The 27,273-nt window shown below is 40.4% G+C and overlaps 1 protein-coding gene across 2 annotated transcripts in view; it reads left to right on the top strand.

Annotated features, from left to right (window-relative positions):
- Positions 1-27,273, top strand: part of IFT80 (intraflagellar transport 80) — a 72,828-nt gene that overhangs the window by 6,755 nt on the left and 38,800 nt on the right. For both annotated transcript variants that reach the window (XM_081190174.1, XM_081190175.1), the window contains exons 4-8: positions 9,295-9,405; positions 11,756-11,824; positions 20,675-20,784; positions 22,981-23,070; positions 23,950-24,087. In XM_081190174.1, the coding sequence (XP_081046300.1) occupies positions 9,295-9,405; positions 11,756-11,824; positions 20,675-20,784; positions 22,981-23,070; positions 23,950-24,087 (518 nt within the window). The remainder of the gene's footprint in view (positions 1-9,294; positions 9,406-11,755; positions 11,825-20,674; positions 20,785-22,980; positions 23,071-23,949; positions 24,088-27,273) is intronic.

Below are 27,273 nucleotides of genomic sequence, written 5' to 3' on the forward strand. Positions count from 1 at the left end.
TACCATGGCAGATTAGTATGATTTAACTTTTTAAAAATGTGGAAGTAATTTCACTTAAAACCAGCCAAAGTCATGCAGAGCAAAAAATCCCATAGACAATGTACTACCACAGCTACAACCCTGTCCTATGTTTCCACCAATCTAGCTTTCTTGCTGGTACAACAAATAGCGAAGCCGCCAAAGGTGATCTTAAATTAAAAAAGATAGGTGGCCTTTCAGATACTCTGGCAACAAACCATTTTGGTCTTTAGAGTTAAGAACCAGCACCTTGAATGGTGCCCAGAAACAAATTGTAAACCAGTGCAGTTGTTACAAAACCTAGTGTAATATGGTCAACAAACTGCATGCCAGAAAGCAATCTGGCTTTCTTTTTGGAACATGCTTTGCGGTCGCCCCACATAGTGTGTTGTACTAGAACATAGCTTATTTTGTACCCCCAACTTCAGTTTAATTTCCTTCTTTTACTTTGCATTAATGTAACTGATTAGTTTGACACTTTAATCCAATTAATCCATATTTGTTTACTTTTTCCTCAAGGGGATCTTTTCTAAGGAGAAAGCATTTATAGTCAGCAAACCTATTAGCAATTTTTTCTTGATTTTGCATCCATTTTGACATTAATAAGACTGCCAAATGGGTAATTCAGAAGAGTTGTATCCAACTAACTTATACTCAGTATAGATCCATTGAAATCAATGCACAATGCCCAGTTCATTGATTTCAGTAGGTCTACTTTGACCATAAGCTGGATACAACCCTTGGAAAATAAGCAATAATTTTCTATCTGTAGGCTTTGGAGAAGTGCACAACAGCAAGCTACTTTTGCATAGTAGAAAAAGTGAATGCTTTAAGACATTTGGCTGAAAATGGACATAATGACAGCAGACCAGCTGCTTGATACCTGCCGCTGTTTTGTTGGCATCCATCTGTCTTGAAAGACAATGGAGTGGGCCTCTGGGGGTGAAGTCAAATTGCTGTGTTAGCAGTACCAAAGTGACTTCTCTGGGACGCAAGCCTGGACAGTGTTTATGGAAATCCTGGGCAGCCCAGACAAGAAGACCCTCCTCTTGGCCTTGCTGATGTGGTCCAAGGGAAAGCAAAGCAATCTGTTTGGAACCAACTTGGCTGCTGTAGTTGCCATCTAACTGTCTTAGGGACTCCACTCCAGATATGTGTAGAGTTTACTCCTTAGCCCTTTCTTTAGAATCGAGAGTTTTCCTTCTCCTAGATGGGCTACCATCCCAGGCTCATGATCCCCATCTGCCCCTCACTTCCCCCTACTGCATGTGCAGAAACCGCCTTCTTGACCGCCATTGGACTTACTATTGGTCACATCCTCTCAATCCAGAGCCTGTCTTCACATGTTTTACCCTAATGATATTTCTCCTCAAGGCTAGCAGGAAGCACCCCAAGAGAAAGATCAAATGTGCAGGTATGTTGGAGGTCCAGCTGTTCCCTCCCACTGACATATGTTGCACTTTAAATCATCTGCCCGCCCATACTTTATAATGCATTAAAAAAATGGGCCCTGCACTGTCTCATATCTCATTGCACCTACATAATAATAATAATAATAATGATAATAATAATAATAATAATAATACCACCCGACCCATCTGGCTGGGTTTCCCCAGCCATTCTGGGTGGCTTACAGAATATATCAAACATAATAAAGCATCAAACATTAAAAACTTCCCTATACAGGAGTGTCTTCAGGTGTCTGATAGTTGTTTATTTCCTTTACATCTGAAGGGAGAGTGTTCCATAGGGACGGCGTCACTACTGAGAAAGCCCTCTGCCTGGTTCCCTGTAACTTCGCTTCTCACAGTGAGGGAACCATCAGAAGACCCTCTGAGGAGGACCTCAGTGTCTGGGCTGAGGCCAATGAAGATCCTTTAGAACCAGTGTTATATGGTCCCGGTGGCCACTCCCGGTCACCAGTCTAGCTGCTGCATTCTGAATTAGTTGTTGTTTCTGAGTCACCTTTCAAAGGCAGCCCCACACAGAGCACAATGCAGTAGTCCAAGTGGGAGACAGTCTGCAGGCAGGTATGGTCTCAGCCGGCATACCAGTTGGAGCTGGTAGACAGCTGCCCTGGACATAGAATTGACCTGCACCTCCATAGACAGCTGAGAGTCCAAAATGACTCCCAGGTTGTACACCTGGTCGTTCAGGGGCACAGTTACCCCATTCAGGACCAGGGCGTCCACCACACCTGCCCGCCCAAAACCAGTACTTCTATCTTGTCAGGATTCAGCCTCAATCTGTAAGCTGCCATCCGTCCTCCATTTGCCTCTAGATGGAGGACCTTCACTGCCTTCACTGGTTCTGATGTAAATGAGAGGTAGAGGATGCATTCATGTGGACATTTATTGAAGTAAATTGACTTATTTCCAAGCAAACAATGGAGGTTGTTGTTTATGGCAAATGGCAACAAGTTTTTACCTATTGTAAGTAGCTGTATATGTTTGTGTATACTTTAAAATAGAATGTATTGTACATACAACAATCTGTTTGATATAATTATGGCTGAAGATTTAAAAATGCACACTTATAGTATTTTTAAAAAATCCCTGACACAATATCAAAGGCATAAGGGGGAAATGTACTCAACTTGCAAAACTCAAAAGATAAAACATCTCTTTAAAACCAAATAGTTTTATTTTGTTATCCTAACATACACACCCACCCACCCATATTTAGACAGCAAATGAACAAGCTACCATTGTTGTCATCCTGAGCCTAAGTTGTTTTAAGTTATTACACTGACAGGACTGTGCTTTTTTCATGTTCTTTTGCATCTACAACATGAAGATTGATAAAGACATTTTTAAGGAAACATATTATGTGGCTGCTGTTTGTGGATTTTAGCTCTGCTTTTAACACTATCCTCCCCCATAGACTGGTGTCCAAGCTAGAGGCGATTGGACTCTCCAACTCCACCTGTCTCTGGGTTTTGGATTTTTTGTCAGAACGTTCTCAGAGGGTTAGAGTAGGGTCACACATGTCCACAGCCCTTAGCCTTAACACCGGCTCACCACAGGGTTGTGTGTTGAGTCCCCTGCTCTACACTCTCTATACGTATGACTGTACAGCCTTCTATTCCAGCAACAAAATCATCAAGTTTGCTGATGACACTACGGTGGTGGGGCTCATTTCAGGAGGGGATGAGTCCGCCTATCGGGACGAGGTGGAGCGGCTCTGTGTTTGGTGTGGAGAGAACAATCTGGCTCTTAATACGGCTAAGACCAAGGAATTGGTGGTGGATTACAGGAAAAAAAAGGCGGACATTCAGCCCTTGTATATCAACGGGGAACGGGTAGAGACGGTGGCGGAATTCAGGTTTTTGGGAGTAGCTATCGATCAGGGCATGACTTGGAGCGCACATACCACTGCTCTGGTGAAGAAGGCCCAGCAGAGAATTTATTTCCTCAGACTTTTAAAGAAGAACAATCTGAGTGAGAGACTGCTGGTGTGCTTCTACCGAGGCTCCATAGAGAGCATTCTTACATACTGTATTTGTGCTTGGTTCTCCGGTTGTACAGCTAGGGAGAGGAAGGTGCTCCAGAAGGTCATAACCACAGCCCAAAGGATTATTGGTCATCCTCTCCCATCTTTGGAAGAACTGTACGGTTCCCGTTGTCTTAGGAAGGCAAATAACATCCTGCAGGATTCATCTCACCCGGGACACGGTCTGTTTGCACTACTGCCTTCTGGCAGGAGATATAGAAACATCAAGTCAAAGACAAATAGACTGAAAAACAGTTTCTATCCAAGAGCTGTGGCCTTTTTGAATGCTGTAACTCGATAGTGTGACCTGGGAGTTTGATGGGTGTGGTGTGGGTGTGGCTGGAATGTGGTTTGTTTGGTTGTTGTTGTTGTTTTGCTTTTGATGTTTTAAGGGATGGCATCCAATTTCGTTGCACTTTGTACAATGTTGCACTTGTGTAATGACAATAAAGAATCTATTCTATTCTATTCTATTCTATTATGTCCACTGAAAAGAGAACAATACAACTGTTATGTATATATAGACATTATAGTCCACTAATGTGTTTCTCAGAGCATTCCTATGCCATCAATCAAAATCCTACAAATTGGTTCTGTATGAATGTAACCAAGAGAATCCCTCTTACATGATAGTACACCAATTTTAATCTTATTTATGGTATTAATATTGCAAACCAGAATTCCCCTGAGTTCCCTGTGTTTTATGAATGCATCTTAGATTTTTTAATAGCAGTGTAAAAAGTAGAAAGTGCCCACTGAGACCTTTATTTTACCACATATGTAATAGAGGGACCATTATGTCTTGAAGTATATCTAGCTAGACAGCTGCTATAATTCATAGATTAACAGGAGTAACACATCTTCTGAAAAACAAAGCTGTAGTATAGAATTCCTAGATTTGCTGAGTTAATCATCTGTGATTGTCACATTTAAGACCAACCACACTGGTAGCCTATACATGATATAGGATTTCATAGAAAGGCTTTTATGGTGCTTGGCACCATAACAGCCCAATATCTCACATATGTGAACTATTCTTGGAAAACATTGCTACAAAATGGGAAATATCCATATTTATTTTTTATCCCATTATATTTTGAGGAGACAGGTGATAAAATAACAAGCATAAAAATGTAAACACAAAACAAAACTAAGTGAGGATCTTCACTTTATCCCGGTCTATCTCAGAGGCTCAGTGTGGGTTACATTTTCCCTCTGGTTTTTCATTAAAGAGAAAAAAAGCTGTTTCCTTGCTGAAATGTTTACAGTTGCCCAGCTCCCACATAATGTTAAGCCAAACCGTGACTTACTACAAACGTGGGGTTCCAAAGAGGAGATTGTAGCACTTTGCTCCTCCCTGTGTGTTTTCTACTACACTGAGCTGAGCTGTGGTTTGGCTTATTGTCCAGACCCGAGCTTGTAGTTTAGCTCTCTCCAGACAAACCACAAGCTGGAACCAAGGTTTATCCTATGGTTTACAATTTGTGGATTGTCTGGGAGAGATAAACCCTGAGCCCTGCTTCAGACAGTTAGCTGAGCCAAACTGCAGTTTAACTCAAGCACAGAGCAGTAGCAAAAGAAAAATGGGAGGAGCAAAGTACTGTAGCCACAATCTCCTCTCTAGCAGTCCATGTGTTTGCTCATTTGCAGTAAGCCATAGTCAGCATTACATGGGAGTTTCATTATCATTTATAAGATAAGAATATGGTAAACATGAAAACAAATACTGAATGGGCTGCTTCAAAGTAGATTTGGCTCATGATGCTTCTCTACAACTAACTTCACATACAGAGGGCACTCGTCAGTGCAAATATTTCCACTTGCACAATGGGACTTGCTCTCCTCTCACCACATGCCCAAATATGTAGGGTTGTAATAACCTGTAGAGCAGATTTAGGACAAAGGAGATAGGGAGAATGCTGCATTGCACAATCAGAAATCCTTGCACTGATTGAAGGATTGCCTTAGTGCTATGTTGGGTGTCTGGGAATGCATATACAAATGGCTCAATGCAAGTTACTGAAACACTTTTACGTACTTGGCACTATTTTCACTAGGAGGAGAAGGAGGACTAATTAGCATTAGTTCTCTGACATATGCTAGTATTCATTTCTTAAGGGGGTATGAGAGAATAGTGATAATTTCCCCTTCTACACAAAAAGTCCAAAAGGTTTTCTCCAGTTTTTATTATCAAAGGTCACTCAGGTTTCTTAATGGGACTTTAGGTTTCTGGTCCAGACCATTCCCTAATTTTGTCAGAGTCACTGCCCATTGACAAAACACTAGTTGTGACAATAAAGGAACAAGGTTCCAAGATTTGACGCATGCAAGATTGTACTAAGTAAGGTTAAACCAAAACCAAAAGAAAGACTCTTAAATCTTTATGGATTACAATAAAAGCTCCCTTTTTACTCTGCCAACTAGCAACTAGTCTTAGTTCATAACATTCAGAATCTAAAATTAGTATTTATACATAAGCATTGGCAAATCATTTTTGCAATGGGAGTGTGTGAGACCTGAACTTTGAATGCCCCCCTGATGATTGTGCCTCCTTGTGTATGCCTGTAAGATGAGCCAGAATAGCAGATTTTCCATTTTAGTATGTTCCCAGATCTCTTTTTTCAAAGTCAACACTGCTGTTGGCATCATTCCATGAAGGGGGTTCAGTGACACATAGGTGAGGTAGTGAAAGTGAAAAGCCCTTTTAAACAGGCTATTATAAATATGGGATAGTCCTGAAGCTTTCTCTCTTTTGCTCCTTCATAAGGGTGCAAACTGGATCCCAGGTAAGGTGGGCTCAGTGCTTCTCTATCCTTGAATATGCCAGCAGCATATTCAAGGATACTTGAGCAGTGTAGTTTTTTAAAATGTCATTGTGCTCCTTTTAGCTGGTTCAGCAAGTCTCAATAGCTATATTTTGAGCAGCAGATGTTGTCCACCATTTTATATGAAAGAATCTTCTACCACTCAACCAAATTGCTATGAAAACCCCTTTGGTTAGTTTATAAGAATGCCCGTAGAACTTGGAGTTCAGATTCAAAAATCCCAGGAGCTAAGCCAAAGGTAGTCAGAAGGGTCATGATGCCCTTATTACACAGGACTACTATGCCCTCAAAGGGAACTGCTGCCAACAAGAAATGCCTGATAGGCAGGATTATAAGAACTGACATTCATAACAGGTATCTGCTAGCATCTTTATAATTCTTCAGCTTTGTAAAATTCTGTTTAGAACTATGGTCTCTATCTAGAATCCAGCACTTACATATTCTAGTACATATAACACCATACGTTAAAAACCGAGCTTCAGTTATCTGCTATACACAATAACCTTTCTCCTTTTTGTTTATAGCATGTTTTCTTCCTGATTAATAACTTTTACTTTGTTTAGTTTGTATGTAAAGATCTATTTGGTGGAATTACAATCTGCCTTCCCATATGAAATATGTTTATGTTACCACTTTAATTATTCATCTAATACAATCTGTAATGGTTCCTTAAAAATTATGTTGGCTCTTTTTCTACTAGTTTTCGTTATACTGATGACTAATCATTAAAATCAGAGCAGAATATTTAAGAGGTCTGTGGTAGCAAATGAATATAACAGACATGGTTCTGTACATGCTGTACTTGAATAGGCCTCTAATCTCTTATTTGAATGCCTTCCAGAACTGCAAAACAGCTTCAACTTTGAGAACAGTTTATGGTTTCATTAAATAATAAAAACAGGAAGAAAGGAGCAGTATTTTATAAAACTGAGAATTAATGTAAGGCTGAAACTGAGTCCCTTCACATTCTGTTCCAAACTATATTATGAATAAAGCATATGGTCAAAGCTTTCACTTTTCTATGCAGTCTATAACAGTAAAGTTTTTCAAAAAATCTTGATATGTCCACTCATGCCAACAGACACCAAATGAGTTTTTGAGCATCTGATTTTATTTTATTTTAAAATTGTCTTCATGGCCAGTGTCACCCATCAAGTGACTCCTAAACTGTATGAGGCTGCAAGATAACTCTCTGCTTATGATCTCTTCGCTGACAGTGGATTTGTGAGAAGATCAGTTAGCTGTCTTTCACAGTTTGAATGTGTCTGCTCTGAATCCATCTTTTCAGTCTTGGTCACTTGCCCAACACGTTTTTACCTTCAAATCTTAAGGCACTGTTCCATAATAGAATGCTGTAACTTCAGTCTTTCTGGTTCATGATAGAAAGTTTTTCTTGTACGAACATTTTCCACCAGTATAGATTTCTGTATCTGATATTTGCCACAACCAACAATTAATGAATTGACCATCTTATCTCTATCCCTACTCTACTGGAATTCAGAATGACTATAAGATGTCATTCAAATGTGCCACAACTAATCTTTCTCTAGATCTGGCTTCCACAACCTGATACCCTGTATGTTTTGGACTATAATTCCCATCATCTGGGACTGTAGTCCATGGTGGCTGGGACTGATGAAAGTTGTAGTCCAAAACATCTGATGGGAGACAGATTGGAGAAAGCTGCTATAGATGTAGGTGGTGGTGATGATGATGATGATGATGTTAGCATGTGAGCATATTTCATCTTTAGTTTGGCTGAAAAGTGCTGCTCTCAGTGGGAGATGAGAGGTTTTCCCAGAAACTCACATATCACAATGAGGTGGAAGCGTTGGTGTGGCTGCATTTTGAGCGGGTAAACCCTGCCCCCAAGCCTCCCCCCGATTGGATGGCTGCCAGGAGGTGCGGCGCAGGGACAGCAAAGCAGGGGGCATTACCCTCCTGCTAAACGTGGGAAATGGCTCCTGCTCACAACTCCTCCCCTCTGGGAGGAGGAGAGGCTTTATTGATGAGATGAGAGGTGATCTGTTCTTTAGCTTGAGGGGCAAGACTCTCCAGCAAAACTGGGAGTGAGTGCCATGACATCACAGATGGTAGCTGTGACCTGATCAATTTGATCAGGGAGAGGCCAGCACTGCAGGATTTTCTTAAAACATCTAATGTTTTAATTTTTTAAAAATACGTTCTTGTTAGGTTCGAATTCTCACAGGCCTATCATTGCATTCAGGATTATATCTGCTTTTGCAAAACTAAGAAAAATTAGCCTATAGAAGGGTGAAGAAATAATGGGGGAAGGGTTCCTTGAAGTTGGGTAATGTATAGGAAGATACATAACTGTTTACCAATATAGAGGTCCTAATCCAGCTAAAGTTAACTGTTGTTAGTGGGACTTAAGTTGTTGTCCCATTGACTTCAATGAGATGTAAATTTCTGATTCTAGAATAAGTTTTCACTTCTGGTATATATGAGATTATAGGAGGGGTTATTAACTGAAGAATTTGCTTATTGGTTGGGCTATGGCAGGGGTCTGCAACCTTTAAGACAAAAAGAGCCACTTGGACCCGTTTTCGAAAAAAAACAAACGGGGAGCCGCAAAACCATTGCGACATTTAAAACAAATATATCTCCGGAGCCGCGATCTGACAGCAGGCGGGAAGGTGACGTCGAGACGGTGCGTGACTAACGCACGCACCGCCCCCATGTGACGTCACAGCCAGTACAGCGCCTGCTGTACAGTGGGGAGTGTCGGGGCGCACAATGCGGCTCCGGAGCCGCGGGTTGCAGACCCCTGGGCTATGGGATGATCACTAATTGGCTAGTGACGGAATTAGAAAAAGGTTTAGAAGAATCAAGTGACATTTGTCAGATAATTGTTTATTTTAACCAATGTCACAACTCTATGATAATAACCTTCTTGTATATATTTGATTTCTAACATTACAACATCAAATTTGTATAGGCAAGTTCCATTTGATTTCCAAGACTGGAAGAGTTGAAAAAAGTGTAGAAGCCCACTGTGGAGCTGTACTTGCAGGGAAATGGAATTATGAGGGAACAGCACTTGTTACAGGTAAGAGGATTTTTATTTTATTTTTTGTAAAAATGTGATGAAGGAGAACTGTCTTCAAAGTATGTCTTAAAAAGTGAAGTATAACATTAATAGAAAAGAACATGTACTTTCCTGAAATGTAGTGACAAAATTAACATGACTGAAAACATACTTGATGTCTACTGAATATTGAGAGGGGTTAGATTGAGATTTTCTCTTATTGAACACAAGAAGATTAAAGCATTTCTAGATCAGACCAAATGACCATCTTGTTCAGCATCCTGGTCTCACAGTGATCAACCAAATGACTATAGAAAGCCAGCAAGCACAACATCACTCTCCCCACTTTAGATTCCCAGCAACTGTTATTCAGAGGCACATTGTCCTCTCCATCCACAGTCCTAAGATTGCAAAAGTAATAAATGATTGTTAATCAATATCTCCTGGCCAAGGGTCAGTACCCACTGTTCAACTAGCCAATGCATCACATGTGAATAGTTTCAACTCCTATAAAGTTCAATAAGTTGTTAAGCAACCTTTTGAAGCAACACCATGATAAATGCACAGCAACTGCTTGTCATTTAATTCGTATGTTTATATAAGTGAAAATAAGGCAGAGTTAGGAGTAAGGAAAGAGATAGTCAAGTTTGCTGATACTAAATTGTTGAGGCTGGTAAAAACAGTAAGTAGCTATAGGGCTGGCCCAAGCATACCAACAACAGAAGCAATTGCACAGAGTGACAAAATTCCAGGATCATTTACTTTTGTATTGTATCCCACCTTTCGCCCAGTGCAGGACTCAAGGCAGCTCGCAGCATGAATTAAAATAGATACAACTAAAAACACAATAAATATACGTATCAAAAAACCCCAAATATGTTACCCTATTAAAAATAACACCAAAAACAATTAAACACATTTGAAAGCACACACATAAAAGGACACCTGCTGTTCGAAGACCCTGTCACAATGCAACACACAGAACACAATAATCTCTGCTTGCTAGTGAAAGCAAAGAGGGGGCCACCCCACACTCCTGTGGAAAGGAGATGCACCATAACTGTGCAAAGAGGAAGGCACATATCAACAGTTTAGGAGCTTATTTTTGGGGTGTTATCTCCTACTCTTTGACATTGGAATGGGAGGTTGTAGACTTTCCTTCCTTGGAGGTTTTAAGCAGAGGTTGGATGGCCATCTGTCTTGGATGCTTTAGTTGAGATTCCTGCATTGCAGACCCTTCTTAGGATGTTATATTTGCAAATGGTTAACATTTACATGTTTGGCTTTAATCACTTCTGAATGCTTGCAAATAGGTGCAATAAAGATTCTAATTTGTTAATGATGTGACCCAGGAATCAGGATAGTATTTAGTATAGATGAACTAATATGTAGCACAACACTGTGACAGACATTTTAGAAAAAATAAGGAATAGTATCCTGCTCTATTCTTGGTCATTTATTGTGTAGACAATAAGACACAAAGAAGCATATAGGCAAAATTATAATTTTTATGGTGTAACAAAACACTTTGGGCCAGCCATGAATAGCTGTTGTCTGTTCACTGTCAAATATTTGCCTATAACAATGAAATACTTTAAAGCCAATATGCAGTAATAGCAGGTAGTCTTGTTAGTCCATTAGAAAAACAACCCAAAAGTAGCAGTAGAGTAATATCTTTCTTAGGTCCAACCAAAAAAATTAATTAATTAATGATCAATGTTTATCTCAGTATAAATTCTTACCTGATGCTTCCATTTCTTTATGCATCTGGATGTCTTGTTACATCCCCTCCTATTTTGCATGTTCTGCCCTCACTTGGAGGAAGAGGTAGAACAGGCTAACCTCCCTATTCCCCAGCCTTACTTATTGCAATGTTAGCAGATTTAGAAAACCTTTGGGCCCGCACCACCTGTGTCATTTAATCTCAGTGCCCTGAAATAGCCACCCTCCGAGGAAGCATAGTTTTATAACGTAGTGTGTGCATCTGTTCCCATTCTATATATTTCCAAGTTCTCGGGGACAAACAGGGTCATGCTCATTCTATCACCTCCTACATGAAAATCACTGGCTATTACATCACTTCTTACAGTCAGTTGAAGCCTCCTGTTATGACCCACCCCCAACCACTGACATACTGCTTTGGAGCATGATTTATTATGGTTATTTTGGAGTGGCATAGGAATTCCAGATGAATGAGATGATGTGGCATGTGATTCCTCAAAAAATGTTAGGAAATTTTTATTGTACTGTATGCTAAATTTGTTTTTTCAGTGTAGTTAACTTAATACAATGTTAAAAATTCTGAGTGTTAAAATTGAGAATTTTAATTCAGTCATTTGCAAGGTCATTGCTAAATGTTCCTTTGTTCTAGTTGGTGAAGATGGACAAGTCAAAATATGGTCTAAGAGTGGAATGCTGAGATCAACTTTAGCACAACAAGGTAAGGTGTTTTATATCCTTCTATGTAACTGCAATATATATATATATATTCCTACATTCCCAGAAGAATTAGTTGGTTCTTCAATAGCCCTGTACCACAAATTGTTGTTCGCATCTGTCTGTCTCACAAGACAATGGAGGAGTGTGTCTTTGAGGGTGATGTGAAATTGTAAGGTCAGGACCACCCTGCTTGCCCACCCAGATCTTGGTAATACACACAAGATGTCAAGTTGTGGATGAGCCAAGTTTTATTATGGACTGACGTGACTTTTTATTTGACTGACATGTGGGAGGACTAATGAGCATGGCTACCCAGGTCCCATTAGGATTTAGTGGCATAAGACCACAAACTTGACATGAGCCAACAGTGTGACGCGGCAGCTAAAAAAGCCAATGCAATTCTGGGCTGCATCAATAGGAGTATAGCATCTAGATCAAGGGAAGTAATAGTGCCACTGTATTCTGCTCTGGTCAGACCTCACCTGGAGTACTGTGTCCAGTTCTGGGCACCACAGTTCAAGAAGGACATTGACAAACTGGAACGTGTCCAGAGGAGGGCAACCAAAATGGTCAAAGGCCTGGAAACGATGCCTTATGAGGAACGGCTAAGGGAGCTGGGCATGTTTAGCCTGGAGAAGAGGAGGTTAAGGGGTGATATGATAGCCATGTTCAAATATATAAAAGGATGTCACATAGAGGAGGGAGGAAGGTTGTTTTCTGCTGTTCCAGAGAAGCGGACACGGAGCAATGGATCCAAACTACAAGATAGAAGATTCCACCTAAACATTAGGAAGAACTTCCTGACAGTAAGAGCTGTTTGACAGTGGAATTTGCTGCCAAGGAGTGTGGTGGAGTCTCCTACTTTGGAGGTCTTTAAGCAGAGGCTTGACAACCATATGTCAGGAGTGCTCTGATGGTGTTTCCTGCTTGGCAGGGGGTTGGACTCGATGGCCCTTGTGGTCTCTTCCAACTCTATGATTCTATGATTCCCTGGGGCCCTGGGTGCCCAAGCACCCACAAAATTCCCCATGAAGGGGCCGGGCACCCACAAATTTTGGTGCCAGGGGCATGCACGCTGCATGGCACCCACAACCCCAGGCACCCACGGTCACAGGGCCAAGCTGGCACTCCTGGAAGTTGGAATGGGAGAGGGTGACAAGTATCATCTGCCTGTCCCTCCTTTAATGATGGTTATAGACTCCATTTTCCAGTGCCTTAACTCTCCATACCCAGGACATGGCAAATTACTGCACCCCTTGCTGCCTCTCCCCATTCCCCATGCCCAATAAGAGGTGTTCCTATGCTGGCTACCACTTGTAGGAACACTACAGTGGTAGCTTCCCAGCCAGACAAATCCATGGAGTGTAAGACTGCACTGGCTTCTAGCCCCGATGGCTATGTTCCACCACTACTGTCGGAGGCAGTATGCCTCTGTACAGTGGTGCCTCGCAAGACAAAATTAATTTGTTCCGCAAGTTTTTTCTTCTTGCGAGTTTTTCGTCTTGCGAAGCACCGTTTCCCATAGGAATGCATTGAAAATCAATCAATGCGTTCCTATGGAGACCGTCGGGGACAGAGGGGAAGCGCCGCGGGCCTTCCCCTCTGTCCCCGAACCTGTTTTAAAGCAAGGGAAGGGGCAGCGGGGAGAATCGCTTCTCCCCGTTGCCACCCCTTGGTTCAAAAGGGGTCCGGGGACAGAGGGGAAGGCGCACGCGCGCTTTCCCCTCTGTCCCCGGAGATTGCAGGGCTGGCAACGGGGAGAAGCGATCTTCTCCCTGCCGCCCCTTGCTTCAAAAGAGGTCTGGGGTGCGGGGGCAAGCTTCGTTTTGCGAAGCAAGCCCATAGGGAAATTCGTCTTGTGAAGCAACTCGAAAACGAAAAAACCTTTCGTCTTGCGAGTTTTTCGTCTCGCGAGGCGTTCGTCTTGCGGGGCACCACTGTATATCAGTTGCTGGGAATTACAAGTGGGGAGACTGCTGTTGCACACATCAAGTTGACCACTGGACTAAATGGGCCTTTGGTCTGATCCAACGGGATTCCTACTATATTCTTACGTAAAGGGAACATTTATTGATTAATCATCTGCCTCTTAGTAGATGAACCAATTAAGAAGGCTTTCATGCATGAATCACTTGCATGAATTTAAAAGGATACCCACAAATCAGATGTGCATCCATATATGCATTGGAATATGCGTATCTGAGTGTGGAGCATTACTCTCACTAGAATGTGCATTCTCATCCACATTCCAGCACATCTGTTCATACCTCTCTCTTTTTGTTATGCACAAGAGTTATACTGAGCTTAGAACGTTTAAGAAAACTCTTTAGCTGTTTTTATTTTGATCTGTATTTACTTAACTGTTGTGTTTTCATTCATTGTTTCTGCTGTTTATAAAAGGTCTGTAGCATGGTTTAATCTGTGATTTATATAGTCTATTTTGTTAATGTACAGTGGTACCTCGCAAGACGAATGCCTCGCAAGACAAAAAACTCGCTAGACGAAAGGTTTTTTTGTCCGCGATTTGCCTCGCAAGACGAATTTCCCTATGGGCTTGCTTCGCAAGACGAAAACGTCTTGCGACTTTGTTAAGCCGTTTAAACCGTGCTTCGCAAGACGGAAAATTCGCTAGACGGCAAAAATTGCGGAACGAATTAATTTCGTCTTGCGGGGCACCACTGTAATTTTGTACACCAACTTGTGAGTGCAGTGTACTCTGAAAGGCAGTTTTATTATTTTTACAAACAAATAGAATAAAACATAACTGAGGATATTTCATTGTGATTTGGAGCTAATGTATTTTAAATATGCACTTTTCAGTACTTTTCAGCGAAATATTTTGTGTTCATTTTCTGTTTCATTGAAAACACCCAACTCTTCTTTACCTTTGTACATTTAGATCTTGCACTCTCTTGACATTAAGAAGTCACATGCAGCTGGGTTTGGTGAAATGTCAGACCTTTATCTCTTCCTTTCTCAAACAAAATCTCTAAATTCTCTTAGCCTATGAAAGACATTTCTAACCACAAAAATAAAAGACAAAGAGATTTCAACTGTTTGAAGGAAGTTTCTATCACAAATGCAGCGTGTTTTCTCATTTGCTGTGAAAAACCCCCAAGATGAGCAAACAGTACATGTTGACATTTAGTTTTCTATCAACACAGTTAATAGAATGTTTGTGCCTTATTCTTGGCAGGGTCTTGCTTTCTTCTGAAATTACACAAAAGTCTCATGTGTTCAAGCAAGCTAGCAATACTGGATATTATTCTTACCTGATATTTTTACATTTTAGATGTATTTGTGTATTTTTGAAATGCATTATAAAAATAATTTTAGCAGAAGTTAGTGAATGTATTCAGAAGTATTTTAATTTCATACACAGTATTTCTGATTTCTTATTAAAATGCTCATCACTTAAATATGAGACTTAGGCCAAATGGACAAATGGACTGAGAGACCAAAGAAGGATAGGATAGGCAAGAACGGAAGGAAAGGCAACTTTTTTAAAAAGGTTTTATTTTATTTCATAGGCTTATACAAAGTAACATGGATTTTGACCTATAACACATGGTAGATTATGTACAGATACATTCATCTAAAGACTTTCTTTTTATTGTAGAGTGAATTCAATAATATTCTTCATCAATGTACTTCTATAACTGTTTTTTTTGGGGGGGGGAGGTCGGGAATTGAATTAAATATGCAGTGGTGCCTCGCAAGACAAAAATAATCCGTTCCGCGAGTCTCTTCGTCTAGCGGTTTTTTCGTCTTGCGAAGCAACCCTATTAGCGGATTAGCGCTATTAGCGGTTTAGCGGTTTAGCGGCTAAAAGGCTATTAGTGGCTTAGCAGCTTAGAAAAAGGGGGGGATCGAAAAAAATCGCAAGACTTGCAAGACGTTTTCGTCTTGCGAAGCAAGCCCATAGGGAAATTCGTCTTGCGAAGTGCATCGAAAAACAGAAAACCCTTTCGTCTAGCGGGTTTTTCGTCTTGCGAGGCATTCGTCTTGCGGGGCACCACTGTATATATATTCTGTTTCCTGTACAGCCTGTAATAGATAAGCACTTTTTAAAAAGTGCTTGTGACAAAAATTAATTATGTTACTATGAATAATTATAGTGCATAGTGGTGTTAATAGTACAATATTAAGGTACATTTTTATGTATTCAAGAAGACCAAAGGAGAGGAAAATAAACTACAGTTACAGAAGATGCTTGCAGTTTTAATACAATGGTGCCTCGCAAGATGAAATTAATCCGTTCCGCGAGTCTCTTCATCTTGCGGTTTTTTCGTCTTGCGAAGCACGGCTATTAGCGGCTATTAACGGCTTAGTGGCTATTAACGGCTTAGCGGCTTTAAGAAAAAGGAAACAAACTCGCAAGAACTCGCAAGACGTTTCATCTTGTGAAGCAAGCCCATAGGGAAATTTGTCTTGCGGAACGACTCAAAAAACAGAAAACTCTTTCGTCTTGCGCGTTTTTCGTCTTGCGAGGCATTCGTCTTGCGAGGTACCACTGTATATTTAATATATTAATATATTAGATTTAATATATTAGAGCATGAACTATCCAAACTTAAAGCACTTTGAAGGCTCATAAATTCCAACTGGAGAATTAGGCTTGTGCTCACTAATTTATTCAGTCACTCTTCAGAGCACTTCATGTTGACTGGATCATATACACAGGGTTAGCACAATTTAGAATTGCCCCAGGTAATGAAGCAGATTTGTCTGCCCGCTCCCCTGGCATACTAGAAGGTAAGCTAGCAAAAACTAATAAATTAGTTTACCTTTCAGATAATAACACATTATGCTGTTTTAGTAATCTATTTGCCCAACTCTTAAATCTAAAGGATAACGAAAGTCAGTTGAGAATATTAAATCTAGCTTGAGTCCTGATTCTTGTCTTCTGACTCCTCACAGCCTTTGCATGCTCTCATCCCAATACAGTGGTACCTCTGGTTACGTACTTAATTCGTTCCGGAGGTCCGTTCTTAACCTGAAACTGTTCTTAACCTGAAGCACCACTTTAGCTAATGGGGCCTCTTGCTGCTGCCGTGCTGCCGCTGCATGATTTCTGTTCTCATCCTGAAGCAAAGTTCTTAACCGAAGGTACTATTTCTGGGTTAGTGGAGTCTGTAACCTGAAGCATGTGTAACCTGAAGCGTATGTAACCCAAGGTACCATTGTACATAAATTTGTGGCCAGTCAAAATGCTGTCACTCATTACACGTCCCCAATGCTCCATCATGCTGAAGATGTTTCTTTCCAGCTTCTGTGTGAGGACCATAACATTCGAATTTGCCCCTACCATTGCCTCCCAAATACTGTGTTTCTGGCTGCTTCATCGGTTTCTCTTATTGGGTATCTTGTTGGAATATAGTGAAAAAGGGGCTCCCAATTTTTCCCACTCAAAATTCCTCCCACACAGATGCAGTACTATCATCTCTGCTTTTAAAATTCATTTTTTTTCTTGCCTTATTGTTAATTTGCTACTTCTATTTTTAGTAGAATTTGTACTGATGTTTTTTTTAAAAAATTATTTGGTCCAGACTCCCACTTATAGAAATGTACAATTTCCTTATATCCCGCCTTCTTGCCATTTCTCCACTGCCTCTCTTCCAGTTGCCTTGTCCTCCCCACCTGCGTCTTCTGCCTGCTACCACAGTCCTGTTTCTGCTACAGTGGTACCTCGGGTTCTTAACCTGAAACTGTTATTAAGTTGAAGCACCACTTTAGCTAATGGGGCCTCCTGCTGCTGCCGCGCTGCTGGAGAATGATTTCTGTTCTCATCCTGAAGCAAAGTTCTTAACCCGAGGTACTATTTCTGGGTTAGCGGCGTCTGTAACCTGAAGCTTATGTAACCCGAGGTACCACTGTACTAGACAGATCATTGTGGGGCTACTCCAGCTTCCTTGTTCAGCCCTGAAATGTATGTTACCCCCTTCAAGTCTGCAGAACAGCGTTCTGTATTTGTTCCTCAGGCTGGAAAGAGCTGTGAGAGGATAAGTTAAAAGACAGCAGAAAGGGAGAATCATAGTCAAAATCTCATCAGCACATTTGGAGGTTCTTTAAAACCACTGTAATAGAAGCTTGTGTAGAATATATATCACATATTACAAAAGCGAAGAAGTCGAAGCTTAGATAACAAAGGAAGGTAAAAAAGGGCAAGAAAACTTACCGGTATTTTACATTTCGTTTTCAAAACTCAACCTTTCACTTATTTACTAGGGCCTAATTCAGAAAATACTGTTTGAATATGGGTTCATGGGAACTAGCCATAGCAACCAAAGCACCTTTGCCAATAAAAATAAAATAAAGCAAAGCAATCTAATATTCATTGGCATCTTAATTTATTGATTGAGGTGGTAATGATATCTGAAATCTGCACTCCATTGTTATAAAACCCTATATATCTGTAAATATACATGTAGCTTTCAAGCAGTGCAGATTTTACTGTTGGAATGCAGATAAGGCACATGCTAGTATCTTTTACTTTTAATCAGGCAAGTCTCACAGTATTGAAAAATATGTCAGTGCTATCTGTTTTTAATGCGTGTGAAAGGAAGCAAAGTTTCACGGGTAGCATCTGCAGTGCACATTAAAACCCCATTACATCAAAAGGATAATTCCCTGCTTTTGCTTATATATTTTTAATTAAGTAATTTAATTAGTTTAATTAGACCTAGGCATACCAACAGACCTTTTAATCCAAATCTGTAATGATAGCTAATACTGTATATGTCAAGCACAGACCTTCTAAGCATGTGGAATGCAGCTATGTTAACTCATATAGCCAATCTCCATTCTTTATCTTTTCCTGTCTCTCTCTCAGTGGCAGCAGCAACCTCTACTGTACCTCTCTTAATCTTCAACATCCTTGGCTGTTGTTTGAATCATGTTTTTTAGAGCAGTCTTCTGCTAGAACTTTGCTGCTTTATAGCTTTGCTAGTGGTGGTATAGCAATGAGAGATTCTCAGAAAATGTTGGCATTGAGAAAGTTTGACTTTATTCCATAAAATATAACTTGTGTTGCAGTCCTAAAACTAGAGCAGGATGGGATTATAAGGATTTGGGGATAACAGTGCTATAAAGCCATATCAGAGAAAAGCTGGGACCTTGTAGATATCAAACAGAGACTAAATTTATATACCACTTCGAAATCGGTCACCTCACAGTCCCTGCAATGAGGCCATTTCTTATACCCTTGCTTGCGTCTCTGTAGCCTACTTTGTTACAGCTATCCAATAAGGGTGGCACTAGCATTGCTATAGTCTAAAGCCATGGTGCTCTTTCAGTAGATTCTTATGTTTCTTGCTGTTGATAGATCTAATGCCAACTTGCAGGATCTAAACAAACTCCAGATGGAGTGATGCAGGTCGTGCAATAACCCTGATCCTCTGTCAGAACTATCAATTCTGATCTGGTTCTTTGATATGAGGAACAAGAAACAGCCTGCTGCTAATCCCTGCTATTTGCTCAGCTCCTCCTTCCTGCCCTTCCTGCTCTGCTTCGATCCTGTACAGACATAAACTTTGACATACATCAACACTGAGTTTGGTTATTCCCCTCCAGGTACTCTGGATTAGTCTGATGTGCTGTCTTTTTAAGGACTGAAATTGCTGCCAGCTGGAGCCAGTTGGACTCTTTATGTTTGAACTCATTAGCCCACTGGTGATAAATACGTAACAATAACTAAAGTCCTAAAATCTAAAGACAATATCTAATTCTGCTCATCTGCATTCAGAAAGGACTTCTACTCACACAACATGACTTCCTCTGTTCCCCTCCTTCTGCACATGCGGAGGAGTGCAAGGGGGAGGAGAGAAAAGGGAAATCTGCTAGCACAATATTGGATTTCTCTTTAATATTCCATTGAAAACCCTAACCATTTCCACAAGAAGCCAGCTCAAATAGAAACACCTTCCAATAGAGGCTTATGCTTTGTAAAGTCTTCAGGAAAAGAGAATTCTCTGTGTGTCATTGCTTTCTTAACCTATTGGCCTACGAACCTCCAAGTGCATTTGGGCAAGCAGGAACGCATCTCACTAGTCAGTGCCCATGGGCCTGTCGCTCCTAGGTAGTGGTTTGTAAATTTACAACAACAGTTGGGATTATTGGTTTGTTATGTTCTTGTTTTTATTATGTATTTTGTGTTTTAATCTTGTATTTTTATTCTGTGAACCTCCCAGACGTTTAATAAATAAATAAATAATAGTTGCATGCCACAGTAGCTGACCTTGGTTACAACTGCCATCCATTTTTAACAGTACAGCCTCTGTAAATTTGCCCTTTTAAAACAGATCAGATATCAGTGCTAGAAAATATTGGGCCTTATTCGGCAAGTTAGCAGGATTTCCTACTAATATACAGTGTTTTTTCCTTAAAATTTTTTTGTTTAGGGGTACTCTCATTTACCTTGTTGTTGTTTAGTCGTCTTAGTCGTGTTCAACTCTCCGTGACCCCAGGAACCAGAGCACGTCTTGGAAACTCTCACTTTCTTCTCAAAGCTTCTCCTTTTTATGTCCATGGAGTTTTCTTGGCAAAATGCTGGAGTGGTTTGCCAGTTCCTTCTCCAGGTGGATCACATTTAGTCTAAACTCTTGGCTATGACCTGTCCATCTTGGGTGGCACTGCACGGCATAGCTCATAGCTTCAAGCCCCTTCACCACGACAAGGCAGTGATCCATGAAGGGGATTTACCTACTCATATTCAAATACTGTCCCTCAATGAGGCCAAAAGTAGATTCACAAAATATTTAGGGGTATGTGTACCCCTGCGTACCCCCAGAAAAAAGCACTGCTAATATATCCTTACTTCTTTTCTCTTTCCCTTTCTCGGGCTTTTCTACAGGCACACCAATATATTCAGTAGCATGGGGTCCTGATTCTGAAAAGATTCTTTATACATCAGGAAAGCAGTTGATTATCAAACCACTTCAACCAAATGCTAAAGTTCTGCAGGTAACCATTACTGTAATGTGAAATGGGATTTAGTCTTTCATACTGTTTCAGGATATTTATATTTATATATATTTATATAAAATATTTATATAATAAAAAAACTGTGTGTGCATCAAAAGTGGCTGGGTAACCCCAGACGGATGGTTGGGGTATAAATAATAAAATTATTATTATGTTGTTATTTTGGCAGGAACATTGTCATTCACAACAGTGTTAAGGACTAACTCACCAGTGTTGGTATAGAGAATACAGTACTTTCATATATGCAAGTTTATGTGTGGAACAGAGCCTCAGTATCCACATTACAACTATTATTAGGATTATTATTTATTCAGTTTACATACCACCCTTTATCAGAAGATCCCAGGGCTTTATACAATATAAAAAGCACATTACAGAAGATAAAAACATAATAAAAACATACTGACAGACAGCGTAATAATGACATAGTCATCATAATAACTGTCCATTCCCCCACAGGCCATAGATTATTTAATAGCCATAGGCCAGGGTAAAGAGGAATGTTTTTGCCTGGCACCAGATAGTTCAAGGCAGTTGTTGTAATCCTGTGAAATAAATGGGCATTCTCTTCACATGGTGCTATAATTCTAATTACGCTTCTTAAAAGTTACAGATAGGTAGCCGTGTTGGTCTGCCATAGTCAAAATAAAAAAATTCCTTCCTGTAGCACCTTAAAGACCAACTAAGTTAGTTCTTGGTATAAGCTTTCGTGTGCATGCACACTTCTTCAGATACCTGGCTTCTTAAAAGGTAATGCAACTGTTTGTATGTACACATAACACTTCTACTTTCCTTAACAGAGGTTGCACAATCACTCATTATAACCACAGTTAAGCATTACAGGGGATCAATGTTAACTGCAATTCAGGCTAACCAGACTTAGCCAGAATTTGAAATAAGTTTGGAAACTGTGGTTAAAAGTGGTGCTGATGTAATGCTTAATCATGATTGAGGAGGCTGGGGAGAAAGGGATTTGCACTCACTCAAGTAGGGAACCACTGGGAAGAAAGAGCACAAAATCTTGCAACCCAGTCCTGATTGTTTAAGCACAGTTAATCAGTCATGAATGTTAAGTGTGCACCAGCACAGCATTTTAACAGGACTGACACCTAAAAGTGCATATAGTCCTAAACATTGGGACACATGTGGATTGATAACTATTCACCCTACATTGCAGAACCTAGGCCACTTTTTTAAAAAAAATTATCCAAAAAGTACACAGTGGGTGAACATTTAACTTTTATCAGTCCCAATGTTTTTATATGGATTGTGCAACCTAATTTAGAGAGAGCTCTGTTGCAAAAGTAATATATGACTATATCAGTTTATTGTATATATAGTTAGTTTATTTAATCTTAGCTGTCCTCAAATGACATGACCTTTAAAAGCTTTGTTTTTAAAACAACTTATCAATTATGCTGCTGTTTCCCCCCCCCCCCCAAATATGGTTGAAATGGCTTGCCAGCCTGAAACTGCAACCTGTTAATATTTAGAATTGTATGCAGTATAGTGTTACATTAGGTCACTTAGTGGTCTGCTTGTTCTTCTGGCAAAATGTTTTACACCAGCAGAAAGTTGTTGTGAAAGAGAATGCATAAACAGGTTGCTTTGTTGTACAATAGATTATGTAATCATTGTACATTGATTTTCCGATAGAGCAATGGTTGCATTGGATTCCCTTGTTGCACTGTATTAAAACTCACCTGTCCTCCAGCACAAGAGCCCTTGTGCTAGCAGACAGAAAACACTTGATATGTTGTTGGGCCAGTATTAGGTTTTCTAGATCCATTTCAATTGGGGTTTAGGCCTGGTTTTGGCAAAGGAACTGCTTTGGAATGCTCTTCCCAGAGAGGTGTGCCTGGTGCTTTCATTACATATCTTTAGGCACAAGGGGAAAATTTTTCTCTTTAACCTTGCCTAAGGTGATTAACTTTTTATAGGCTTTTAAATGTGGGAGTGGGGGTTATTGGTTTGTTCTTGTTTCTATTATGTATTTTGTGTTCTCATTTTGTATTTTTGTATTTTGATCTTCAGATGAAGGGCAGTATACAAATTTTGTGAATGAAAATGGAATTGACATCTTGGAATTGTAGCTGTTTGTAATATACAAATAATAATAACATCCTCCTGATTTGTTTTTTAAAAAGTTTATTTCAATTCTATTTTCTTCTACAGTGGAAAGCTCATGATGGAATTATTCTAAAAGTTGATTGGAACTCTGTCAATGATCTTATTCTATCAGCTGGTGAAGATTGCAAATACAAGGTATGTATTATTTTCAACAACAAAAATGCAGTGAAGTAAAAGAGTTTCTTATTCAGAACACATTCCTTTAAATGTCTTTTATTCTTCAGAATAAATATATCAGCCAACCTTATTTATGGCTAAATATTTTTAAAGTACTGCTTATGCCTGCCCACACTAGTGTGCTAGAACAAAAATTATTTTCATAGAAGAACAGCGAGGTAAGAGTGATTGCATCATAAAAAACTAAATAGATTGGTAAATCAAAACTGTAATATAGATATAGATATTACTAAATTAGATCCATTAATTCTAATCAGTCTATTATGAGTAGAACTTAGTTGGATATAACCCATATTACCTCAGTCTGCCCATACTGAGCAAGCCAAATGACCTTTTTACTTGGATCACATAGTGTTCCAAGGATCTCATGCTGTGTAACTGGTCCAAAGAAGGAAATGCCTGTGCACATACTTTAAATAAGGTGTGGGGTAAGGTGACTATTTGAAGGAATGAACTTCAGAATATCAAACTGGGGGCACGGAATACTGATGATGAGATACATAAAACATCTGAGCAGACCTGGTACTACTCTTGGTTTTCCCCATGTCAATTACTTCAGTAGTACCCCCAGCCACACATATCCAAGCTATCCCATTATTTATGAACCTTAATCCATTGTAGCATGTAGAGCAAAGGGAAAGATCAGGACAGATCCTCCACTTGGAGAGTGGATATAAAGGGTGAGAGTGGAGATAGGACTGGAAATAGCCATTGCTCCCACTTTGGGTAATATACAAGAAATGTTATGTAGTTCTGAAACATGATTTGTATTTGGAAAACAAATAAGACTCCTTTGAAATATGATGTCATTAACAACTATCTTTTAATGGTTTATAGGTGTGGGATAGCTATGGTCGTCTAATGTATAGTTCACAGTCGCATGAGTATCCTATCACTTCTGTTGCTTGGGCTCTGGATGGAGAGTTATTTGCTGTGGGGTCCTTTCATACCTTACGACTTTGCGATAAAACTGGGGTAAGTAACCGATGATTTGAGAATAACACTTGTTTTGGGATGTCTGTCCAGTGGGATATCTTTATAAATTATTTCCTGGTGTGCTTAGTGGATTCACTTTTAGAAAAGAAGGCTGTATACATTAAAAATCTAAACTTTATAAAATTGGACCATAACTTAGAATTTTTAATGTATATACTATATATTTGTTTACTTAGTAGTAAAGAAGAATAGTAAAGAAATATCACTGGTACATCTTACATTTTCAATTTAAAGTTTTACAGTCAAAGGGTTTTCATCTTTTCATTATGCTATGTGATTAATAAGCAGCCTTATTCCCCTGTCAACATACAACACTTCCAAGAGAACTGCACTGGTTACTTATTTGCTACTGGGCCATGTTTAAGGTATTACTATTGGTATATAAAGCCTTAGCCACTTGGAATCAGTTTACTTGAGGCATCACTTTACCCCATCTGTGCCCACTTGACTGCTTCAGTATGTGCAACTGGCCCTGTTTCAGGTGTCACATAATACCCATTCTGCACTTCGAAGAAATCAGTATTTTAGTGTGGCAGAAATTACAATTAAAAGGTCCCTTCCTATTGACATCAGGCAGGTGCCTTCACTGTACTCTTTCTGGTGCCTACTTAGAACAAATTTATTTAGGCAAGTCTATCCAGGCATGTAGAAGTTATAAGTGTGCTATTTCTTTTTAGATACTGTTGATTTTAATAATCATTTGAATATTTTAATAGCTGCTTTTAAGTTATGATTTTAATGTTTTGTTGTATATTTATCTCTTAAAGTTGATGGATCATTTCAGGGCAGGTTTTGAGTGTGCTTTGTGATGGAGAAGGACACCTCTTTTCAAGCAGAAACAAGGAACTGATCAAAATACCTATTAGACTGAGTAGTGGATGAAATGCCCACAAATGAAATGTGCCTATTCAGGATTCCTGCTGATAAGCGGGAATATGCTGGTAGTGATCGCCCATGTTGCGAGGTGGGAGCAAGCTTCCGTTCTTCATGGGGTTGTCATATCCCAGAGGCTAATATAGCATTGAAAGGAATTTGAATTCCTTGCCGGCAGGGATCACTTCATAGCACTACATAAACTGCTACCAGCTTCTTTTCAGCCTCTGGTAATCTGATTACTCCACTAGGATTGCCACCCTCCCTGTGGGCCGTGAATGACATGGGTCTGAGGTGTAATTGCACACACGTGCTCCTTGACTCTGCGCAAAAGTGCTGAATTACCCTATTTTTCACCCCATAAGACGCACCGGCCCATAAGACGCACATAGTTTTTTGGGGGGGAAATAAAGGAAAAAAAATTTATTTCCCCCCCAGGTGCGCTGCGCTAATCCCGAAGCTTGGGGCGTGCGGAGCTCAGCACGCCCCAAGCTTCTGGGTGCTGGCAAGGTCTCCGCTAGCCGTGGGAGAGCCGGGCGCCTCTCCCAGGGCTAGCGGACAGCTGCGCTAATCCTGAAGCTTGGGGCGTGCGGAGCTCAGCGCGCCCCAAGCTTCTGGGTGCCGGCAAGCAGTCCGCTAGCACTGAGAGAGCCGCGCGGCTCTCCCAGGGCTAGCGGACAGCTGCGCTAATCCCGAAGCTTGGGGCGTGCGGAGCTCAGCGCGCCCCAAGCTTCTGGGTGCGCACAAGCAGTCCGCTAGCCCTGGGAGAGCCGCGCGGCTCTCCCAGTGCTAGTGGACCGCTGCGCTAATCCAGAAGCTTGGGGCGTGCTGAGGTCAGCGCGCCCCAAGCTTCTGGGTGCCGGCAAGCAGTCCGCTAGCCCTGGGAGAGCCGCGGGGCTCTCCCAGGGCTAGCGGACCGCTGCGCTAATCCAGAAGCTTGGGGCGTGCTGAGGTCAGCGCGCCCCAAGCTTCTGGGTGCGCGCAAGCAGTCCGCTAGCCGTGGGAGATCCGCGCGGCTCTCCCATGGCTAGCGGAGCGCTGCACTAATCCCGAAGCTTGGGGCGTGCGGAGCTCAGCGCGCCCCAAGCTTCTGGGTGCAGGCAAGCTCTCCGCTAGCCCTGGGAGAGCTGGGTCTCCCACAGCTAGCGGATAGCTTCCTGAAGCCTGGAGAGCGAGAGGGGTCGGTGCGTACCGACCCCCCTCGCTCTCCAGGCTTCAGCGAAAGTCTGCATTCGCCCCATAAGACGCACCCACATTTCCCCTTCATTTTTGGAGGGGAAAAAGTGTGTCTTATAGGGCGAAAAATACGGTAGGCTTCGGATTTCTATTCATGTATGCATGTTTCACTCACGTTTCTAGAACTGTTTTGAACAATGTTACTCTCTTTCCTCTTGCTACTCATGGCCAAGAGCTCAAAATGTGTCCAAGTTGACATTTAAATCAAAAGGAAAAAATGTGCTGCAAATGATCATTCACATCGCTTCACATATATAGCAAAACAGATATTAAATGTAGTTAATAAGGAAGTTCAGAAATTATCATTTTCCTCTGAATCTGAAAATCTATTATAAATCATAGCTTCAAGGTCTATTCATCACTAATTTATTTTTACTTCTAAAATACTTCTTAGTCAACTAAGAAGGTGGGATATTTAGTTTTACATTTTTAAACTTTCATCTCATTTAATAGTTGTTTTTGCTTTATTTCTGGCTAGAAAAAAAGGATAAATGACTATTTCTGATTTAGGTTGACTAAGGTTATCTGGCAAAATAGCATTGTTTGGAGCTTTTCAATCATAATCTTTTCAGACCAGAAAGTATGCTGTTCATAAAATAAGCTGTGATTTTGTGCCAGAATAGTTGATTTTCCAAAGACAGTGTTTGCAGCTGAAGCATTAAAGTAGGCAAATTGCTAATCAGTCATGAAGACTAGTTCTTGTTATAGTGATTCACATCTGCCATAGTATATTCTACTTGATCATAGTTAAATATAATTATAAAGAGTGAAATAGAGTTTCCTCCAGGTACCGGCATGAGAGCGAGCTAAGTTTGTAACAGTAGAGTTACCATCCCTTTCAACACCTTACGACTCCATGAAAGGGTCTTATGCTAGTGTAACTTTAGTATGCAATAGTCTGGTATTAAAGTGTTTTATACTGAAATATTAAAAATGCTACATAATTTTTTATGTTGGCTTTAAAAAAGAAAACTTTCTAATACATAACATTTTTGATAGGATTCACATCTCCTGGTTTCATACATTTCTCTCTTGTCCTCTCTCACTCCATTCCAC

Source organism: Podarcis bocagei, assembly GCF_964188305.1.
Source record: "Podarcis bocagei genome assembly, chromosome: 4".
NCBI classification, from domain to species: Eukaryota; Metazoa; Chordata; class Lepidosauria; order Squamata; family Lacertidae; genus Podarcis; species Podarcis bocagei.